Below are 21,137 nucleotides of genomic sequence, written 5' to 3' on the forward strand. Positions count from 1 at the left end.
CCTTACCCCTTATTAATTTTTGCATTTTCATGAAGAAAGTATTGACTTTGGTATTTATATGGCATACAGGAAGCTACACCCCTGAAATAACAATTAGGATTTGTTATTTTTTTGTTTTCTAAATTCTTCTACATGCACTTCCTTGTCTGGATTTTTAAGTAGCACAAAACAACGTTTTCACACACAAATGCTTTGTTGAAGAGGTAATAACACACAATTGACACCATTTAAGTTTAAATGTCCCTCTCGTAACATATATGTTTATTATTCAGATTTCATACCTCATGGTCTTTTAGTTTACGTCCCACCACCCTGAATAAATTGTTAACTGTATGTCGGTAGATCTGAACTTTGGAGAGACCAGGTGATGATCCGCTTGGTATCCATTTCCGGTTCATGTCATCGTATGTCATGACATTTGCCCTTGCCTGGCAAATTGGTATTTCACTGAAAACATACAATAAGGAACAAATCAAATGTAGGACAAATAAATGAACAGGTATATAACTTAGGTTTCAACATCGGGAAACGGGGGGAGGGGGGGAAGATGGTAAAAATACAAATTACTTAAGAGGTCCAGTGGCATGAACTGAATACAAAATTTTATGGTCTAAAACCGCACACACTTCAATAACTTCAAACCTCTTAACACACATTATGTGAAGTTTCATTTCTGCACTGTATTTAAGGAACTTTTAAAACATGAATACTAGACTGCATGGTAAATTTCTACAACAGATGCTCCAATAAAATCAATCTGCAGAAAGAGCACTTCATAAACAAGTGCCGCAATAATTAGTGTGTAATGATTAACAGTAACACATAAGAATGTTCATGTGAGTTTGAATGAATGGTTACGGGCTGAGTCATATAGTGCCAGTAACTGATGGCAATATGAAATTATCACCTATGAATATTGATAGACCATCTGTTCAATAGTTCTTGCTGAAAACTGTGTATCATATTACAAAATTATCCACTTGCTAATTCTATCCCAGCTGACTAATTACCTGCCAATTATAGGTAATCATTTATATTTGTTCACATAAGTTTTGACACGAGTAAGAAGCTATACTGATAGTACTATCTATAGTATGAGAGACTTACTAGTAAGATGGCAACTATATAGTAAAATTTAATATCAGGACGTTTTTAGTTTTACTTTACTGCATTCATTATCATCAACAATCACATAAGAACATTGAAATTTCATCACGATTCAAGTAAAATCATCGCCATTCAACTAAATTTAACTATTTTAATGTTAAACATCATCATAATTATCATCATGAATATCATCTCTGTGTCATTACAGTGATTTTCTTGGCTATAGTAACTTGTTAGGTAGCTAGGTACAGAAATATTCAAAAGATCTAATAAAATTAATATACAATATATCAACAGAAAGGCAAGCTGGATCAATTAAACCATCAATCATATAATCTGAAAACAGGATTTCATATAAATCAATAGTTTCTTTTCCAGCAGCCCCATGTTTACTTTGGACAGGCCAATTTCCGAACAAAATCATTACATTCTTTTTATATGACGAGTCATAACTGTCTCATATTTTCCGGTACAAATAGTAAAATCCTTCCTGTGACAGAAATATCTTCCTGTTCTTATGAGGCAAGCATAACAAGTTGTTCTTACTTTTATACCAGTATATATAATAACCTGACATTGTTTCAACATTGCATGATTTATTAGTGTGTTTTTTTACACAACATACTTTTTATATATATACCTATAAAGGCAATTAACAAATACCATGTGTATCATTACTCAGTGCCTGTAAACTGTAAATAAGAAACATATTTGATCTATAAACATGCTATAATGATTGTTTCAGGTTTTTCAGCACTTGTTGATTTAGTATTACAATAAGTTTTCTCACAATCTATTGTATCCATATGACATGAGGGGTCTCTATAGCCAAGAGGTTAAGGGTGTATTCTCTAAATCACTGCCATGATTGAATCCTGACAGAAGCAGAAACTTTTCCAGGTTAGTTTACAAAAAAATTGTGGCTCTTCTTAGGAAAATAATTTATTCTGTCTTTGCCAACTGTGATGGCTGGGAAATGGTCACTATATCAGAATTGTGATATAACTTGTATAATGATTTACATGTAGGAGTTTATTTTGCTATATTTTATACAACATAAGTGGTGTTGGTAAAAAAAATTAATGACAAGTCTAAGTCAGAACACCAAATGCTAATAGAATATTTAAACATAGACCTATTTGTATGTTATATTCATTCAAGGACAGAAAAAGGAACAGCATATTTCTTTGCAGGCTCGTATTACTAAATTTTTTGGGGTTTACAATATGATTATAAAAGCATGTCCAAATCAAATTGTGAAAAACATTAAAGATCAACAAGGAAATTCAGTTATATTCATAAGATGAAAAAAATAATATCCTTGAATAAAATATGCAAAACAATAAAAAGCATGCAGACTACAATTACATAAATCTTTCTTTAAGTTTTGCATGATATCTGTATATTGCTAAGAGTGGAAAGTACAGAATTTTCTCCGAGGACTAGTTTTAGTGTGATGAACGTGTATGATGTATTCACCATGGGGATAAATTAATATAAGGAGTAGACCTATTAAGGAATGAACATACTGAAAGTTTAATGAAGCCTGTGAGAGTCTGCTACAGTTATCTCACATCTGTTTCATGAATTAACATGAAAACTGTATTTTGTCTAGCAGTTTATGCTGTTATGGGGTTAAAACACAGTTTCCAAACAGGAAGTCTAATATATATTGCGTCTAGAAAAAACTTTTAATTGATCAGAAAATATTCTTACTCGGTCACTTCCTGAATTTTATTTTAATCCACAATACATTTGTCAAATGAAACTTAACACAAAATACAAAATTTCAATTTGGTAGAATATGTGGACTTCTCATCATTCAAATTTTGAAATGTCCACTTTAAAGTATTTTAAAAAATTCAAAATTTTAAAATGTTAAAATTGGGCAGTCATTATTAAGTGTTCAGTATAAGGATTGCACCTGCTTGGCTCTATACTGCTGTTGGTATAGTCATGTCATTATTCCCACTAACATTGAAAGGGTTAAGTATAATATATGACAACTTTCTAATATGAATACAAATAATGTTGCGGTAACCTTAAGATAAACTTTATGTAATTATTTTCTGGCATTTTGGTATTAAATGTCACTATATTACATGCATATAAAGTTACACTGTGATCGAACTGGGCACATTACTAAAATCAACAATAAACAAAAAAGCCTTGGTGTATTACAAACATTTTAAATGTCGAACATGCTATAAATCTTAATACATTGTATTAAATATTTCATCATCTCAAGCAAATCCCTAACACCAGTTCACAAATTCTATTCAATGAATAGAAAATTACCAGCAGTTAAGTTAATTTAAAGATCTTGAAACCTTACAGAAAGATTATAAGGCTATCATCCAATCGTTTCTACAAGTGTTTAGTGCATATTTTATTAATAAACTAAGTAACAATCATGATGCTTTTCATTTACGCCAAAAATTCGCCACAAAATTAATGCATTGCCAATTCTTTAAGTCTACATAAGAATATTATATAAAAGCTACAAACAGCAGATTCTGGTTTGCCTGGCCTGGGATGTATATAGCAACAATGATGAATGGCTTATACCACTAAACCAACAATGCTGAAAGATGCTGCTAATTTTTTTAAAAATCAACAGAGCTGCGACTTTAATTATATTGATTATTGACCTGCTGATAAATTTTCGATAATTTGATATCTATAAGAAATATTCATGTAGTTATTATTACAGACAATATTCTATTTAATGGTTAAAAAAGATAAATATAACAATAGAGAAAGGCTCTTAAAAAATTTACAACCTATAAATAGATCTGTATAGTAGAAACAGAAATTCTGTGTCTGGTTTTCATTAATAGAAAGATTAAAATGGGGATTTCATTCACTCATGAAATGCCTACTCAAACTACTTTAGACATAAATCAGTTTTCCATTATATAATTCATTTTCGATTACTTCACTCTATACCTTTAAGTTCCACAGACACCATAGACACTGTGCTAATGTTTGCCAATTATGAAAACATGCCGAGATTTTCCTTCTAAACTCAATGAATCCTAACCCCAGCAGGAATATTTTACTTTCAACTTTCAGGATACATCATTCGATCATCAACATCAACATTATATAGCGGAGAAATCCAGGGAAAAATCTGAACTATTTATTGCTTCAAAGTAAAATAAATCACAAGTTGATTTTTTTCCCAAATTTCTCTCAAGTTATAATGTAATCATGTCTATCAAAATTGTCAGACAGATCAATGGGGGATACTGGGTTATCTGAATCCAATTGATTTTGGAATAAATGAATCTCTCATACCAAACATATAGGGGAACATTGTAACACCTCATGTACATTTACCCTTCTACCATTATTTAATTAATTTACCAAGCTTTGAAATTCAGGAACAGTATGTTGTTTCTGAAGGGATTTCAATTTAAAATGATAAAGTTACACATGAAGCACATAGAACAGTTTGTGGTCTTGCTGTTTCCCCTTAGAGAAATTTTTACTTCCCCCTTTGCAAAATAAGTTAAATAACAAAATATTTTCCCTAAAATTCTCCCTGAATAAAAATCTCTGATACTGGGGCACAGGCAAGCCAATTGAAAATCAAAAGAATATTATAGATGTGCATTTTTCTACCTTTTACTTGAATATCATCAGTCTAATAAACTAATTTATTAATTAATAAGGTAAGTACCAGTAGAACTTGTATGAACTTATATGAATCTTTTTATAATATCTTATCTCTTTTTAAATGGCTACCACTGCACTTCCTAGCAGAATTTTTTCCTTAATTCAAAGTTAATATATCAATAGAACATGTAAGTATAAAGAAAAAATTTCATAGCATAAAGATATCCTGAGGTAGTACGCTTAGTATTTTTCCCCCTCAGTATTTAACATTTAATAACAAGATTATGGACTATAAGACATTAAGTGAACCAGATGAGAATTGCAAATCTATCAGACGGCACTTGGCTTTAAAATATTTACAAAAATACACATTTTCAAAGAAATAACCTTTTAGTAGCTACTAATGAGAAACAAAAACATATGCAGAACTTCCTTGTGCCGAAAATAGATTCTATAATGAACAAAAACATATTATACTTGCAAAAAATAACACTGGCAAACAACAAGCTACAGAAAAACAGTAACAAAAAAGCAAACAAAATAGGTCTCTATTAACTATTGTCTGTAACTATTTTTCTAACAATGACCTTTGTTTGGTACATTATTAGTTATAAATGAGTATTGGCCCACTTCACATCATCTCAAATGATTATGATGTCTAGAGTCATTTCCCCAATAATATCTGCCTAAAATGACATACAAACACTTTCTCTCACTTTGTAACTTACAATAACACTTGAGATAATATCTTTCATCTATTTCCTTGAAAATTACAAAAATACCATTAAATATAATATAAAATTTCATGATGTTAGACTATAAATACTAAGTATTGACTTACATTCTACAAATGTATCATGTTTTGACACTTGGAAATTGAAGCTAAATCTGACTCGAAAGAAATTTGTCTCACTGATATATCAACAAAATGAATAATAATACGCAATAAAACAGGGAAAAAACTTTCACTATAGTCTGTACTGTTTCCAGATATAACAGTTAAAGTATAACGGAAATTCATTTAAATATAAAAATATCAAATAGAAAACATTAAAATTTTATAAGATATGTTAATGATGACATTAAATATGAAATTAAGGGAGCGGTGGCCTAGTGGTTAAGGTGTCTGCCTCTCAACCCAGGGATCATGGGTTCGAGCCCTAATTGGGTCACAACCATGTATTTTCATGACACCTGAGTACTGGCTGGTTCCAGGAAGCAGACACAAAAGTGATTAATAAGTTGCAAGATCTTGTTTCGCAATCGAGCTTAAATAAATATGTTTAAACCAAATAAGAATCACTTTTTACATGCAATACTCTTATATCACTTAATTTTCTTAACCAATATTGAAAAAAAAGTTCGAAAAGAGATCCCTTGAAGACTTAATTTCAAAGCATATTTAGACAATCATGTTCTTAACTTCATAAAGTAATCATTTCTATTCAATCAGTTGTGAAACATTTATGAACCTATTAACAAGGTTATTCTAAGCCAATTCTACAAAATTACAGTCATGATATTGTTCAGGAGAAATAAAAATATTCACAGTAAATATAATGTGTGTGAGTTTTTTGTCTGGCCATACACACACTAGATATGAATGTTATTGACTTATGTACACAAAATGCTTCTTCAAACTTTTTTTACGGTTCATCTTAAACAAGAAATAAATTATAACCTTTCACAAGCATCACAAATCAGTTCTGCAGACTAGGACTTGCATGGTCAGCCAGACAGAACTGATGAAATGCTGGGTGTAAGAAAAACATTCTTTCAGGCTGAACTAACATATTCATTGCAAACCAACAAAGATTTAGCATTCTAGGTGTGTGAGTGAGGGAGAGACTGAGACAATAGGCAATCAATACAACCACCTCAGGTGCTACATTACACTAGGAGACATTTTATAACATAAACTAACCCACTCCTTGCTAATTTGTGTAATACCACTTGTCCTTCTTTCAATCTGGAACTGCCAAAATATTAAATTCTGGAATTTTCAGATAGAAAAAAAAATGAAACCAAAAACAAAACTGAACAACTGACAGTTTTGTCTGGCCATACACACACTAGATATGAATGTTATTGACTTATGTACACAAAATGCTTCTTCAAACTTTTTTTACGGTTCATCTTAAACAAGAAATAAATTATAACCTTTCACAAGCATCACAAATCAGTTCTGCAGACTAGGACTTGCATGGTCAGCCAGACAGAACTGATGAAATGCTGGGTGTAAGAAAAACATTCTTTCAGGCTGAACTAACATATTCATTGCAAACCAACAAAGATTTAGCATTCTAGGTATTGCATGGTCAACAAAACATAACTGACAATGTCAATGTCAAAAAAGGTTCACTTCATTCGGTCCAGACACAAATAACAACCAAATGCATCCAGAAACTGACATTTTGCTTAGATCAAAACAAAAGTTCATGTAACAATATAGCATGGTCTTATCCAGTGCTAACCTGACACAGTCACCTTACAATCACGGTTTATATTAAACATGGGGGAAGGGAGCCAATTAATTTAAATGTAACTAATCTCCATGAAATGAAAGAGTTCAGTATCATTGAGTAATACACAAGTCCAACTAATGTTACTGCGCGACGAGATATTGTGCTATTTTCGTGTTTGGGCAATATCTCACCTCTACAAAAAGCGAGATTCTGCCCCAGAATGAAAATATCTCAGAATCAAGCTTTGGCACGTCAATATATGAGCCGTGTCACGCAAAAACCAACATAATGCGTTTGCGACCAGCATGGATCCAGACCAGCCTGCGCATCCGCGCAGTCTTATCAGGATCCATGCTGTTCGCTTACAAACCCTATTACAAGTAGAGGAACTGATAGCGAACAGCATGGATCCTGACCAGACTGCGCGGATGCGCAGGCTGGTCTGGATCCATGCTGGTCGCAAACGCATTACGTTGGTTTTGTCGTGACGCGGCTCATATTTTGACTTAGTAATATACCTACCCATAAGGTGTGGTATATGGATCCTCATCCTCCATATCATGTATTGTGGCATACATATTATCATTCATCACATCAATCATCATGAACTAATATTCATTCACAACTATATATGTCTTTATTCACTTATTGTGTAATAACTTATTCTGGTTATTTTCTTATCTTCTGATAAATCCTAACTTGTGGCAATAACTTACTTAATTGTGTAAAAAATCAACTCCTTTGCTTCAGTAATTGTATAATTAATAAATTATGTATTCCAGTTATTCAATAATTGTGAAATAACTTATTCTGAACATTCACTAACAGTGCAGCAATTCATATTTTTTATTTGGCAATTGTGTAATAACTTCTTTTGTTATGGTGGCACTCCACTTACAACTTTATTTAATAATCAAGAGTATTCATAATCAATGGAAAATTAATTGTGAGCCATAAATCCTTATGACACCTATTTATTCTTCTATAACTGATGTCATAATATTGATTGAAACTTTCATCTGAGAATATATTTCCCTATAGCCGAGTCTATTTATAATAAGATATTTCTGGTCCAGCAATTTTTTTTTAGAAAAAACTTCCTTGGTACAACAATATCTCATATTCCAAAAAGGCCATTTAATAACCTATTTTGTAGGTCTGTAATTATATAGCCGACCTGAGAGGAAAGTTTTTCCCACACTCCTGTGTCATTTTATAAAACAGACATAAGTTGACATAATCTCAACTAAAATAATCTATTCTGTTCAAAATATTTCCATTTTCATTGTTGAAACATATCAAATTTGTTAACTAATTATATAACGTATTGATCAGATAGTCAATCAATTAATGAACCACTTAAAATCTGCCTCTGCTAATGACAGCATAAAACTCCTTTCCAATATTTATCTAATTAACCAAGTATCAATTTTCAAAACTTGATAATTCCATACATTTCAAAAACTTCAATTAAAGCACTGATTAAACATACTCCAATCAAACATTTGATTCACTTAATATTCAATTAAATCTTTGTTAAATAATCTTTCATTTTTCTCTCTCAGAACTCAGCTCAGAATACATGCATTAAATGTTTTCCCATGCGATGTGCAACGATAACTTTAAAACCCAATATCACTTTAAAATAGCATCAGGGATCATGTACATGTATTTCAGATGTTCCCATTTTATGGAGATCTTTTATCAACTGGAATCCAAGCATTTTCTCCCAGGCTCTTCATTCTATCATCATCCATATGTTGTTTTTATCAGATTGCAGAAAAGAAATTTTTATTAGTCTGTAGCTGCTTGTAAAAGCATTTTCCTTACTGAACTTTTTTCTGGCACCCTGTCTAATCTTATCTCCTAATTTCCGAAGGAAACCGACACATTTATTTTAAATTGATAATTTCCTTTAAAAAAAAAATGTTTTCAATATAAATCTAAAACACTTTAAACAACATCTACTGAAAGAGCTTCAGATATTTAACATGGTTATACATTATTCACTTTGCATTTTTTCACACATTCCAACAGTCAAAACTACCGAAATATAAACACAAGTGGTTTATGGGACATATCAAAAATGTTATGAACATTGTATAATGATCATAAGATACCACAAAACAAGAAAGTAAAAACCAGCTTCCTTTACTATGTCAACAAATACTTGAACAAAGATCAAGTTGGTCAACTATATTACTAGCTACTAGTATGCAATTTCAATTCTACAGATATATCATCTTACAAAGCTTATTCTTAATACATAGAAACATGCTTTAATGCTTAAGGTGTAACAAACAATTTTTTTATGGTTTAAGTCATTTTCTGAGTCATAAAGTTATGCTGATATTGCGGAGGTCACATGGCAAATTATTTAACAAATAAAAAATTTTGGTAATTCATTTACAAAATTACATCTTTTATATCATTGACTTTGTTTTTTAAATGAAATCTGGTTTGAACCAACCACCTAATGTTATGTACCATATAAAACATATATTAGAGACTGAAAAACAAACATTTCATTGTCTAGACTATGCTTTTCATGTTTTTCTTTCTTTCTTTGTACACTAACATTGTACTCTAACAAAATTTGGCGGACAAACCACAAAGAGTGCATGAGATATATATCTCGCATATAATTATAACTACCTAGTAAATTATACTATCATAAAAAACCAATGTCAATTTAGTGCGTACTGTTTAAATTTCAATATTTATTTTCATTTTTTGATATGTCAAATTTATGGGTAGTTGACAGATACAAATAATCATTATACCATTATAGTGACCTTGATAACCTATCGCTGACTTTCTCTCCTTATTAAACCATCAAAGCATTATACTAAATGAGTTTTAAAAGAGCTACTGTATCATGCATTTATCTCCCCCTAGGTTTTACAGAAATTTTTCATTATTTTTAACAAATAATATATTAGCAAGGAAAAATATCTGAAGAAAAAAAAATTAACATTTATCTTAAACTGCTGAAAATTTTAAACTAGTAGTAGTTCATGCATTATGAGACCAGACACTTTCAACCTTTGACCTTTTCATGTGACCTTGACATTATTACAAGTTGGAAAATAAGTAATAGTTAACATATTTTATGGTTAAATATTTCTATGAATGAAAGAGAAATTTGTTAACTGTTTTATATAAAGAAAGTGAAATTAACAAGATAGAACAGTATATTTTGTTTGATAATATGTCAGTATTCTGAATGACCATTGTATTATAAGACAATTTTTTTGAAACAAATAAATGTGTATTATATACAGCTTTGTTCATTTGTAATTATATCATGTTAAAAGTTGTCTTTTATGTTGTTTTTTTTCCCTGTAACAACAATGTCATCAAGTAGTTGGCACAAGAATTGCTATTATATCTTGAATGTATACTAATTTATAATTCCTCAAATTGTCCCAAGTGTGTAAACTATGTAAAATAAAGTAGTTTTACAATCACATTTAGAGTAAGGAAGAAAGTTTGTACATTTATGTACATTTTCTGTCTTTTTTTTCATACCAAGCAGTCTTCATGTCATTATTTTTTCTGCATGTTTATTACATTTAAAGGTTTGAGAAGAAATCACAAAGTGGGACCAGATTGACATCATTATGTATTGTGGACACATTTACTGACATGCAAACTCTTCAGACAAAATAATGTAGAAACCTAGATTGTCTTGTATTATATTGCATGTATTGAGTATGTCCTTCAACATACTCCCACACATTCTGGCCAACAATACTACAGATGTAACTCACATAGGATATAATTACATATATTTATCATCAACTGATTTAGAACAGTCGTACAACCAGGTTTACCTGATCAATAGATAACAACATCCTTCAAAATCACGCTATGCATGAAATATTGATTTTAAATAATGCTACATGTATATTATATAAACTTATATACTTACATTCTTTTCTCTTTAGGCTTATCCATCTGTGTTTAAAACATGTTCCAATACTGAACAAGATTATCTAATATTTTGTAGAAAATCTTCACTACTTTCCCCAGGATTCACCATTATATTCCAAATGTTTACTTTATATTTTGTCAGATCCCAGTATCTTCAGAGATTTGCATCATGTGAAGAAAAGAAGTTGAGGTTGTTTCAGGTAAAGGTGTTACAATAATATAACCATTAAATTTTTCCTATCAATTTTCAAATCAACTTCCATTACATAAACAGATTTTTTTCAGTCTCCTGATAATTGTGCCTGATTTATTGTAAACAAAATATTGTATCAATCAGAACAAAAAACTTCTTTGTAATTAATAACAAAACACACAAAATAAATTATTTTATAAAATCCTCAGTTTCCGTAACTGAAGATTATTTTTATATTCCAATAACAAACAATTTCTGCTTAGCTTTGACTTTAACCTCTTTTAACATTTTATACATTGAACACCTTCTGTTTCATCACACCAGTCCTCAGCAACAATTGATGAATAATTAAAAAAAATCTTCCACATTGTCACGAGGAAACAATAAAATCCATGTAATATTTACCGGTATGTCAAATTACCCACAAGCTTATCTTCCTCCAATGCCAGCTAGCTTTTGGAGGGCCCTTCAATGAAGAAAAATCAGCAGTAGAGGATTTCCATAATTGATACAGCCTAATTCTCAATTATTACCCCGTACTATGATATCTAATTGGATTGATCCATCATTGCACTATCACCAAACAAACACCAACAATTTGACAGTTATTGATGTATAACAATTTATTAGATTTTCTTGCAACCATCATTTAGCTTCCAGATGTTCTGGAAACTTTTTGGGTTATATTTAGCATTTACATGAGAAAGTCATTCAATTGCTAGAGATACATTTTTGTACCAGCATTCATTTTCCCTCTGATATGAGTCTTCTTTACCCTCCAAAACAATCATGCTGGAACTTAATTCTTTATAATTACTAGTTAAGGCAAATTATTCCCCAAAAATTTCCTTAAAATAATCAGACTAAACAATGTAGAGTTTTGCTATTCAAAAACAAACTAAGGCCATTTATTACACATCAACTGACTTGGCTTCAGTCAGCACATTGCTAAGTTGTCAAACACAAATGTTTAGAAATTGGCAACACCAGAAATCAATAAGTATAGGAAAGACTGTTATTATTTTCTTATGCTCTACAACAAACTTGTCTCCTGTATCAGGGAAGAAACTAAATATGCATACATAACCTTATATTGCCAAATATCTCTTTCCAAGTTGGGGAAATGCAAGCTTAAACCACTTTCTTTAGATTTATTACATTTTACATGCTTGTATTCCGCAATAAATCCAAGCAATACCAAATAGTTAGCTAAAGAAATTAATCTTATACAAAAGTGGAAAACAATCTTATTCCACAAAATACAAATAACATAATATTGTATCCATAGTTTTTAATGTGTCTGTATGTTAACTTACATGTATAATCATCAAAAGTTGACAGTTCAACGCTTGCTAGCAAATTTGACCAAAATCAAACCATAAAGGTGTGTTAACATTGCTTTATAGTATTAACATTCAGTTAAATGTGTGTATATATTACATACACGTACTGTACATTATACATGTTGTAATCACATAAGACAGAATTTCTTAGATTTTTATTTCCATTAATTTTATCATTTCCAGGCAAGAACTTAATACGCATTTTTAATCTTAATTAAACACAACTGAAAATGAAGCAATTGGTAGCAAAAATACAAGTAACACTGATGATAAATAGGAGAAATTTTCAGCTGCAGACACTTTAGAAATATTCCCAAGAGATTAACACTTTGAGGAGGGAAAACTTTTTGCTTTCAATTCTGACGTACAAGAGTGAAACTGAATATTTAGATTGGTTCTCTGTACCAACAAATGTGTTAACAACTTAACACCTAACTATTTCAAAACAGAAAGAAAATTATCTGGCATTGTTACAAAAACAAACTAGAAATGTGTCATCATGCCACGGATGCCCCCGCATGCAGCCAAAATTTCAGATGTTATAATATTTAGTTCCAAATTTGTTTGCACAAATTATTTTTTTCATTTGCAGTTCAAAGCCCTTAAAACTTTTCAATGTTAACACAAACCATTTTCATACAATGTTCAAAGCACTGAAATTATTTAGTTTTAACCTTTTGAAAATAGCATATTTCATATTTGTAGCCCAAAATAATGGCTACATACATTTCCACAAAAAGTATGAGTGCTGAAACTGAAAGTTCAAAATTTTTCCAACATTCAAGAAAGATAAGTTTGTCCAAAATCATTGAACCACGACCAAATTCAAACTTTCCACAAAAGTATGAGTGCTGAAACTGAAAGTTCAAAATTTTTCCAACATTCAAGAAAGATAAGTTTGTCCAAAATCATTGAACCACGACCAAATTCAAACTTAAAACTGCTTATTCCTAAGATGTATCTTATATTATTTTCAAAGTGAAAGGGACATAACTCTGCCAAAAAATCATCGAACCATGACCAAATTCCAACTTGACCTACCCATTCCTTTGACATATCCATATGTCAAATTTGAGTTGAATATGTAACACTGTTGGGTAGATAATGAACAGAAACTGTAAATTTCATATTATTTTCAAAGTAAAGGGGGCATTACTCTGCCAAAAATCATTGAACCATGACCATATTCGAACATGGCCTGGGCATTCCAAAAACGTATCCATATGTTTAATTTGAGTTGAATGTGTTGTACTGTTGGGGAGATAATAAATATAAACTGAAAATTTCATATTATTTTCAAAGTGAAAGGGGCCTAACTCTGCCAAAAATCATTGAACCACGACCAAATTTGAACTTGACCTGCGCATTCCTTTGATGTATCCATATGTCAAGTTTGAGTTGAATGTGTTGTACCGTTGGGGAGATAATGAACGGAAACTGAAAATTTCATATTATTTCAAAGTGAAAGGGGCATAACTCTGCCAAAAATCATCGAACCATGACACATTCGAACTTGACCTGTATTTTTCTCAAGACATATCCATATGTCAAATTTGAGTTGAATGTGTTTTACCTTTGGGGAGATAATGAACGGAAACTGAAAAATTCATATTATTTTCAAAGTAAAAGGGGCATAACTCTGCAATAAATCATCGAACCATGACCAAATTCGAACTTGACCTGTATTTTCTCATGACATATCCATATGTCAAGTTTGAGTGGAATGTGTTGTATCGTTGGGGAGATAATGAACGGAAACTGAAAATTTCATATTATTTTAAAGTAAAAGGGGCATAACTCTGCCAAAAATCATCGAACCATGACCAAATTCGAACTTGACCTGTATTTTCTCATGACATATCCATATGTCAAATTTGAGTTGAATGTGTGCAACCGTTACTTAGATAATGAACGGAAACTGATGATGACGGAATGACAGAATGACGGAATGACGGAAGGACGGAATGACGGAAGGACGGAATGACGGAAGGACGGAATGACGGAAGGACGGAAGGACGGAACAGGGTAACACTATATGCCCCGGCCATTACATGGCGGGGGCATAATAAATGTTCAATAAAATATTATTAGATTTCCTTAATGGCCAAAAAAAAAGAAAGAATTTATCTGTATTTTCCGTCAATTTCTTGACAACATAGGCAATTATAAAAACCATTTCAAGAGGAAGGATAAATAAACTCTTTATAGCTTTTTTGTTTTTTCTTACATTTTTGTCATTTTTAATTTATTCCAGTAATTCCACTAAGAGGCTATACATGTTTTTGCATAAATGAAATTGTGCTTGAAATTAATAAAGTTGTTTTTTGTAAGAATTTGTTTATTCTGTATTCAAAATATTTATTGGGGGAGGATTTATCTATCTAGACTGTATACCATAGAATAGTTGTCCAAAATATCTGAGATTATTATTGTCACAATCATTTTCAATAACTCACATTTGACTACAGAGACTATTGAGCAGACAAATGTTTTCATGAAGAATGTGGGAAATTTACCCTCTAGTCCTTACCCATAAATCACTCCCACTAATTATCTACACGAACTTTACAAAACATTTGTACATATGCATGATCTACACAAATGTATCTGAAGCCATTGATTACTGAAAATAGTGGTCTCTCTTTCAATGCATATAACCAGAGCTCTCCGAGGAGCAGCATGCTCCAATTTTCTCAGTACAAACTCAAAGTAGAAAAGGCGTCATAATTCTGATAAACTGTTTTCAAACTTTTTTTGCCTTTGGTATTCAATGAACATGAATAATGAACAAGTTAACAAAGTATAAAGTAAATATTTGGAAGTTTCTGAGAAAATGCCCCTCAACATTTTACCCTTTAAAGGTAACAGTGACCTTCACCTTTGACCTTAAAATAAGAACTCATCAACATGTGTAGTTTCAATGTTATACCTTTATTAGTATTGAAGTTAATGGCCATAAATGAAAAATTAACCATGTATAATACTATATAATTATGTAATGATGTGACCATATCTACCAGGATTTTAAAATTCTAACTTAAATGTTAAATTGAAAGTCATCTGATTAAATTCAGCAAACATGCATTGAGAGAAAGACATAATGAGCACTAAGTGCTCAACTGATTTCAATATTTTCATTTTACCATTACCATGCTAAATATCTTTATAGACTTGTCAAACTCTTAATATGGACAAAAAAATGTCATTATTTTGAGGAAAGATTTCAAAATATATACTGACTGCAAACAGTGCAGATCATCATCAACATGGCACCATGTGCTGACTGCACTGTGCTACATGTGAGGATTAATGTACATGTACACCTAATCAACATAGCATTAAAACATTTCCTTTTACATCAGGCATGGCACATATTACTATTAACTTTGTTCAAAGGAAGAGAATAAATCACATCAGGAAACAAAATAAAGAAACATATCAGTATTATGAAATAAATCTAAGTAGGGTCTTGAAAATAAGTGCATTTGTAACATGACTTCACTTGGTATACATGACACATACATGTGTAAAAAAGTTGGAAGAATCTTAGTACATGTACTGTGATGTTATTTGCTGTATAAGACACAATATCAGTTTTTGTGTAATTTTGAATATAACACATACAGTATTTATGTATGATTATGACATTTCAATATCTGATGCCAAATATCGATGTTACACCAATATCTCCAGAACTTATATCATTGTTACACCAATATCTCCAGAACTACTTATCAGTAATTATTGCCAATAACTCTCTTTCATACCTTCTTAAACAATTTCAGCAAAGTGCATGTTCTGTTGACAATTCATAAAATTGTATGATGTGTCATGATTATTTCTGGCCATTTTTTGTTATCACTCCTATGAAATATGTCTTACCTAACAACAGTATTGTCATACTGTAAACATAGACACCAGCTTCTGTATAAGTTTTGGTTAATTTACATAATTTCTTGACGTTTGATAAGTAATTAAAATTTGTCTTTATTTTCAAATGTGTATCGATTATTGATTGACAGAGAAATACTGACAATTCATTGATACAGTTTATATTGATGAAACCCCAAGGGATATCATATGGTAAAAAAACATCTAAGTTCTATGATGCAGGCTTAGTCACTGCATATACATGTATGTTAGGAGAAACATACATATACTCTGTTACTCAATATAAAATAAACTACCGAGTTGAAAAAAGCATGTTTTCAATATGACAAAATTTGAGCCACGTCATGACAAAACCAACATAATGGGTTTGCAACCAGCATGGATCCAGACCAGCCTGCGCATCCGCGCAGTCTGATCAGGATCCATGCTGTTCGCTTACAGACCCTATAACAAGTAAAGAAACTGATAGCGAACAGCATGGATCCTGATCAGACTGCGCGGATGCGCAGGCTGGTCTGGATCCATGCTGGTCCTAAACCCATTATGTTGGTTTTGTCATGACGCGGCTCATTTGTTGCTGTACACAACAGCATTGAATATATGTTATAAGGCAAACTGTCTAATAGAACAGGATAATCTAGTTTCTTGTGGTTAATGTGATATCTAATTACAAAAGAAAATTTAAATGGATAATCAAAATGAACTGAGCCACTCAAATAAGCACTCAAAGGCACTTACATGACACAAAGTTTAAACAATTTTTCAAGGGTACTTAAAGCAAAAGACATGTTTTAAGAATAAAACAAACATGGAGTTTTACTTTATTTGAATCTGCTGCAAATTATATCATTCCTAAAATTATCAAATGTGACATTTTCAAAATAATGGCTCAAATATATGGGTATACATGACTATATTATTTCATCTATTTCACTTCAAAGGAAACTGAATAATAGATTGAATCCATTTTTATACAATCTTTTTATTATAATGTAAATTATGATTTTAAAAAAAAATTGGCTTAACAATTAAAACACAGTTATTTCATCAAATTTATAAGGGTTCCGCATTTTTCTTTAACCAATGGACCATTAGCTCGAAACACCTGATTCAACATTGCCCTTTTAAAAAGAAAAATTCTTTTGATGTTTGAATTTTATATTCCTTTTGGTCCTTGCAGAAACTCTGGAATTCATCATAAAATCATAAATCAAGAAAGTTAGTTAAACTGGAGAAAAGTGTAATAAAGTATAAAGATTGATGTTCAAGATTCAATTCATGTTTTACATGTTACCTGTGATTATTGACTGATTTTGCAGTATTTATGACCATATTTCTACTGCAGTAAGGGATATTTTTACATATTTTGACCAGTTCTTGGTACTTTAAATGGATTGCAAGTGCAGTTTGCAATGTGTAAATTACTTTTTTTGGTCACTTCACAACATTTTACTTTTAAATACATTTTCAAAATTTTCATGAAAATTAGCATGAATCTGGAGGCCTACTGCTTTAAAACATTCTGGCTGATTGATGTCCACACTGAAAGTGATGATAGTTTATTTTCATCTATTGACAATATGGATTATGAAAGTGGAGACATTAAAATCAAGTTAATAAAAGAAGATTTACCATTTTACATATTGACAATCACATGACCATATAGTTTTTTGTGTTTATCAATTGTTACAGGTAGTTAAATGATTATTTCAGTTAAAAGTATAATATATCAATCGTACATGTATCACGTTTTGGTGTGGTTTGAAAAATCTGCAGGTACCTTTTTTAAGGATTCATAAAAAAAATCTACATGATGTTGGGGGATTCTTCTTTTCCAAAAGGGTGTGCTTGGGAATATTTCTTGAGTGTCCTGAATGCTAATAGATCCTTTGGTTTTATCGAAAGGAACGTTATTACAAAAAATGAGAATGGCAAAGAACATGCATAATTCAATGGTGAGGCAACATGTTTATATGCAATGACTATCAGGTGTCCTGGTACCAAATCCAATATTGACGAGGTAGAGATGGTGAATCTGATGGTCCCAAGGCATGCAATAACCCTGGTAAAAATTGATTACTCTCCTCTTTCAATTGGCATGGGCTTGAAGTAAGACTTGTGCAGGTGTTCCCTTGAACAATGCAGACTAGATTCAAGGTTCATCATGCTTTTTGCAAGATGTATCATAACGCTGTCTATATGTTCAAACCCTACTCAGTTTACCTGGACTGTACAATCATATACCTTATACAGGCTTCCTTCGACCCACATATCAGACTTCCCGAAAGTTAAAAAAAGTGTCAGACAATCGGTCTGACAAACCATGAAAATATGTCAGGCCGAATGAATTTAATCAAAATCAAAGGAAATTATTTCTAAGACACTTTTCGGTTTTAATTTTTCGCCATAAAAATCCTCCCTGTCGTACACTAATGATTCACGGTCCTGTTTCCATTTTCATAAAATTTTGTCTCAGGTCTATTTTTTTCATCCTTTTACTGCTGTTCTGCGCACTCCTCTGTTGTAGATTTTCGTTTTTTCCCAGGTTTGTCACCATTAGCGACACCATTTTGTATACATGCGACTTGGATAAAAGCCGGACAGATCCGGAATAAAAAATCGTCAGACCTAATCAAAATTTATCAGACATGTCCATTGGACCGACATATTTCAGGAAGTGTGACATATAACTACCTATTCTTTCCCCACAAAATTGTTATTTGGGGACCACATTGTCACTGAATCAGTATCTTCTCCCCTAAAAATGAACAGTTCTGAACTGCGACACACTTCCACATTTGTCTTAGAATTATCTCAGGGTTACAGAGCAAGGTGAATAAAACTCTGAGCTATATGATGCAGTCACGATCCCCCGTTGGGCACAAAATGTCACAGCAGGCTTCGCGAAAGTTGCCGGACCGTCGGACATGTCCGGCAAAAATCAGGCCGGTCCGATATTTTTTTTTCGGAGTTCCGGACCTTATGTCCGGTACGAATACCGGGATATATCCAAGACCGATCAAGACCGAGTTTTCTCCCTTGAATAAAAAAATGTAAAACGAGTTTTGATTCGCCGTTTCATTATAAGTGTCCGATACATACGACTGTCAATAACCAAAATGTCGGTGTTACTACATTATTACGCTGGCGCTACGCCCGGCAAAAATCGTATACTATCCAATGAAGAAAAAAAAGCGAAACAAAAGGAATACGAGTCCAGGCGCCCGCCGAGAAAATTTGTGGGTAAATGGAAAAATGGCCGCTTTGATCATGAATGTTTTGATTTCCAAACAGGGTCCATCCGCAGGTGCTTGAAACAAACTTTTTTAAGTTTTATATGGGCTATATACTATATATCTTTATATACATATATAGACTGGTTATGTAAAATATTTGAATATATGTGACTAGTGCCTGTGAGTCCATCAATCAGGATAAACTAATGTTTTATTTAAGGGAATAAAATTGTGTTGCAAATCTTTAAAAGTTGTTATGTCTTTAAAAAAACACACCAAGGTATTACCATATACATATATTTGGGGGAAAAAATTCGGTCAGACAAAAGTTCTTTCGGTCAGACAAGAATTGAATGTTTGTCTGACCGAATGTCAGGCAAATTTTTCAGCAGTTTCGCGAAGCCTGCACAGGGTGAGAAAAATGTGCAAGCTGACCGAGATTCCAACCCAGGACCCTTGGAATACCATATCGCGGCTCCACATACTGACAGTCTGTGCGCAGCACTACCAACTGAACAATCCAGCCACTTACTAACTATCTCCCATAAATGGTGAACAGTTCTGAACCATGACAAAAACCAACGGGACTTTATCAAAACATTATAATTATTACAGATGAATCCGGGTCAGCTCGGCCCTAAAACGTACTCGGCCCCCGAGTCAGCTCGGCCCTATTCCAACTCGGCACGGGTCAACTCGGCCCACTTTTTAATTAGTAATATTAAGGTTTGTGTTATCCCTATTTATTGTTATTGTGAAATTATTTATAAAACACGGATTGACAGTTTCAGAATAAGCAGCAGACAGGCTTTTCTTATCAGTAGAATTGCGAGTAAAGATAACCGATTACGTATCTCAGTGTATTTCTGACTCGTAGGTTTAACCATAAATTTAAATACATTCGGTGTCAAACAATGTGTTGAAATATATACTGAGAGGAAGCTAAGATCACCAGCTTTTAATTGGTGTAGCAAATTTTAAAATCGGACATTTAATCGCCCCAAACACGGTTGATTTTTCATTCGATATACCACGGATTTGTAATATAAATCCGTGGATATACCTCGGTTATTTACGTAGTTCAACAGAGAGTGTTTATAAATATAAGACAAATAAATAACAATTATTTTCTAAACATACTTTATTTTGGCAGAAATACAATGTGTAATTATATAATAATAAGATATTTCTTATTATTCATTTACCGTAACAACATGCAAAGCAAAGTTAATACGTCATATATATTTTGTAAAGTGGGCCGAGTTGACCCGTGCCGAGTTGACCCATGCCAAGTTGGTATAGGGCCGAGTTGACTCTTTTCCTTACAGATATGGACAGAAACTGA

General features: G+C 32.0%; 1 protein-coding gene across 6 annotated transcripts in view; it reads right to left on the bottom strand.

Annotated features, from left to right (window-relative positions):
* Positions 1 to 21,137, bottom strand: part of LOC132749902 (vasodilator-stimulated phosphoprotein-like) — a 54,052-nt gene that overhangs the window by 32,497 nt on the left and 418 nt on the right. For 2 of the 6 annotated variants that reach the window (XM_060739822.1, XM_060739821.1), the window contains exons 1-2: positions 7,716 to 9,253; positions 282 to 447 (exon numbers count right to left, since the gene is read on the bottom strand). In XM_060739822.1, the coding sequence (XP_060595805.1) occupies positions 282 to 447; positions 7,716 to 7,798 (249 nt within the window). In that variant the 5' untranslated portion in view covers positions 7,799 to 9,253. Of the gene's footprint in view, positions 1 to 281; positions 448 to 7,715; positions 9,254 to 11,127; positions 11,731 to 21,137 lie in introns of those variants that run through there. The other 4 variants (XM_060739825.1, XM_060739823.1, XM_060739824.1 and 1 more) reach the window with 4 other exon arrangements.

This window comes from Ruditapes philippinarum, unplaced genomic scaffold, assembly GCF_026571515.1.
Source record: "Ruditapes philippinarum isolate M1 unplaced genomic scaffold, ASM2657151v2 ctg628_1_1_1_1, whole genome shotgun sequence".
Classification (NCBI taxonomy): domain Eukaryota; kingdom Metazoa; phylum Mollusca; class Bivalvia; order Venerida; family Veneridae; genus Ruditapes; species Ruditapes philippinarum.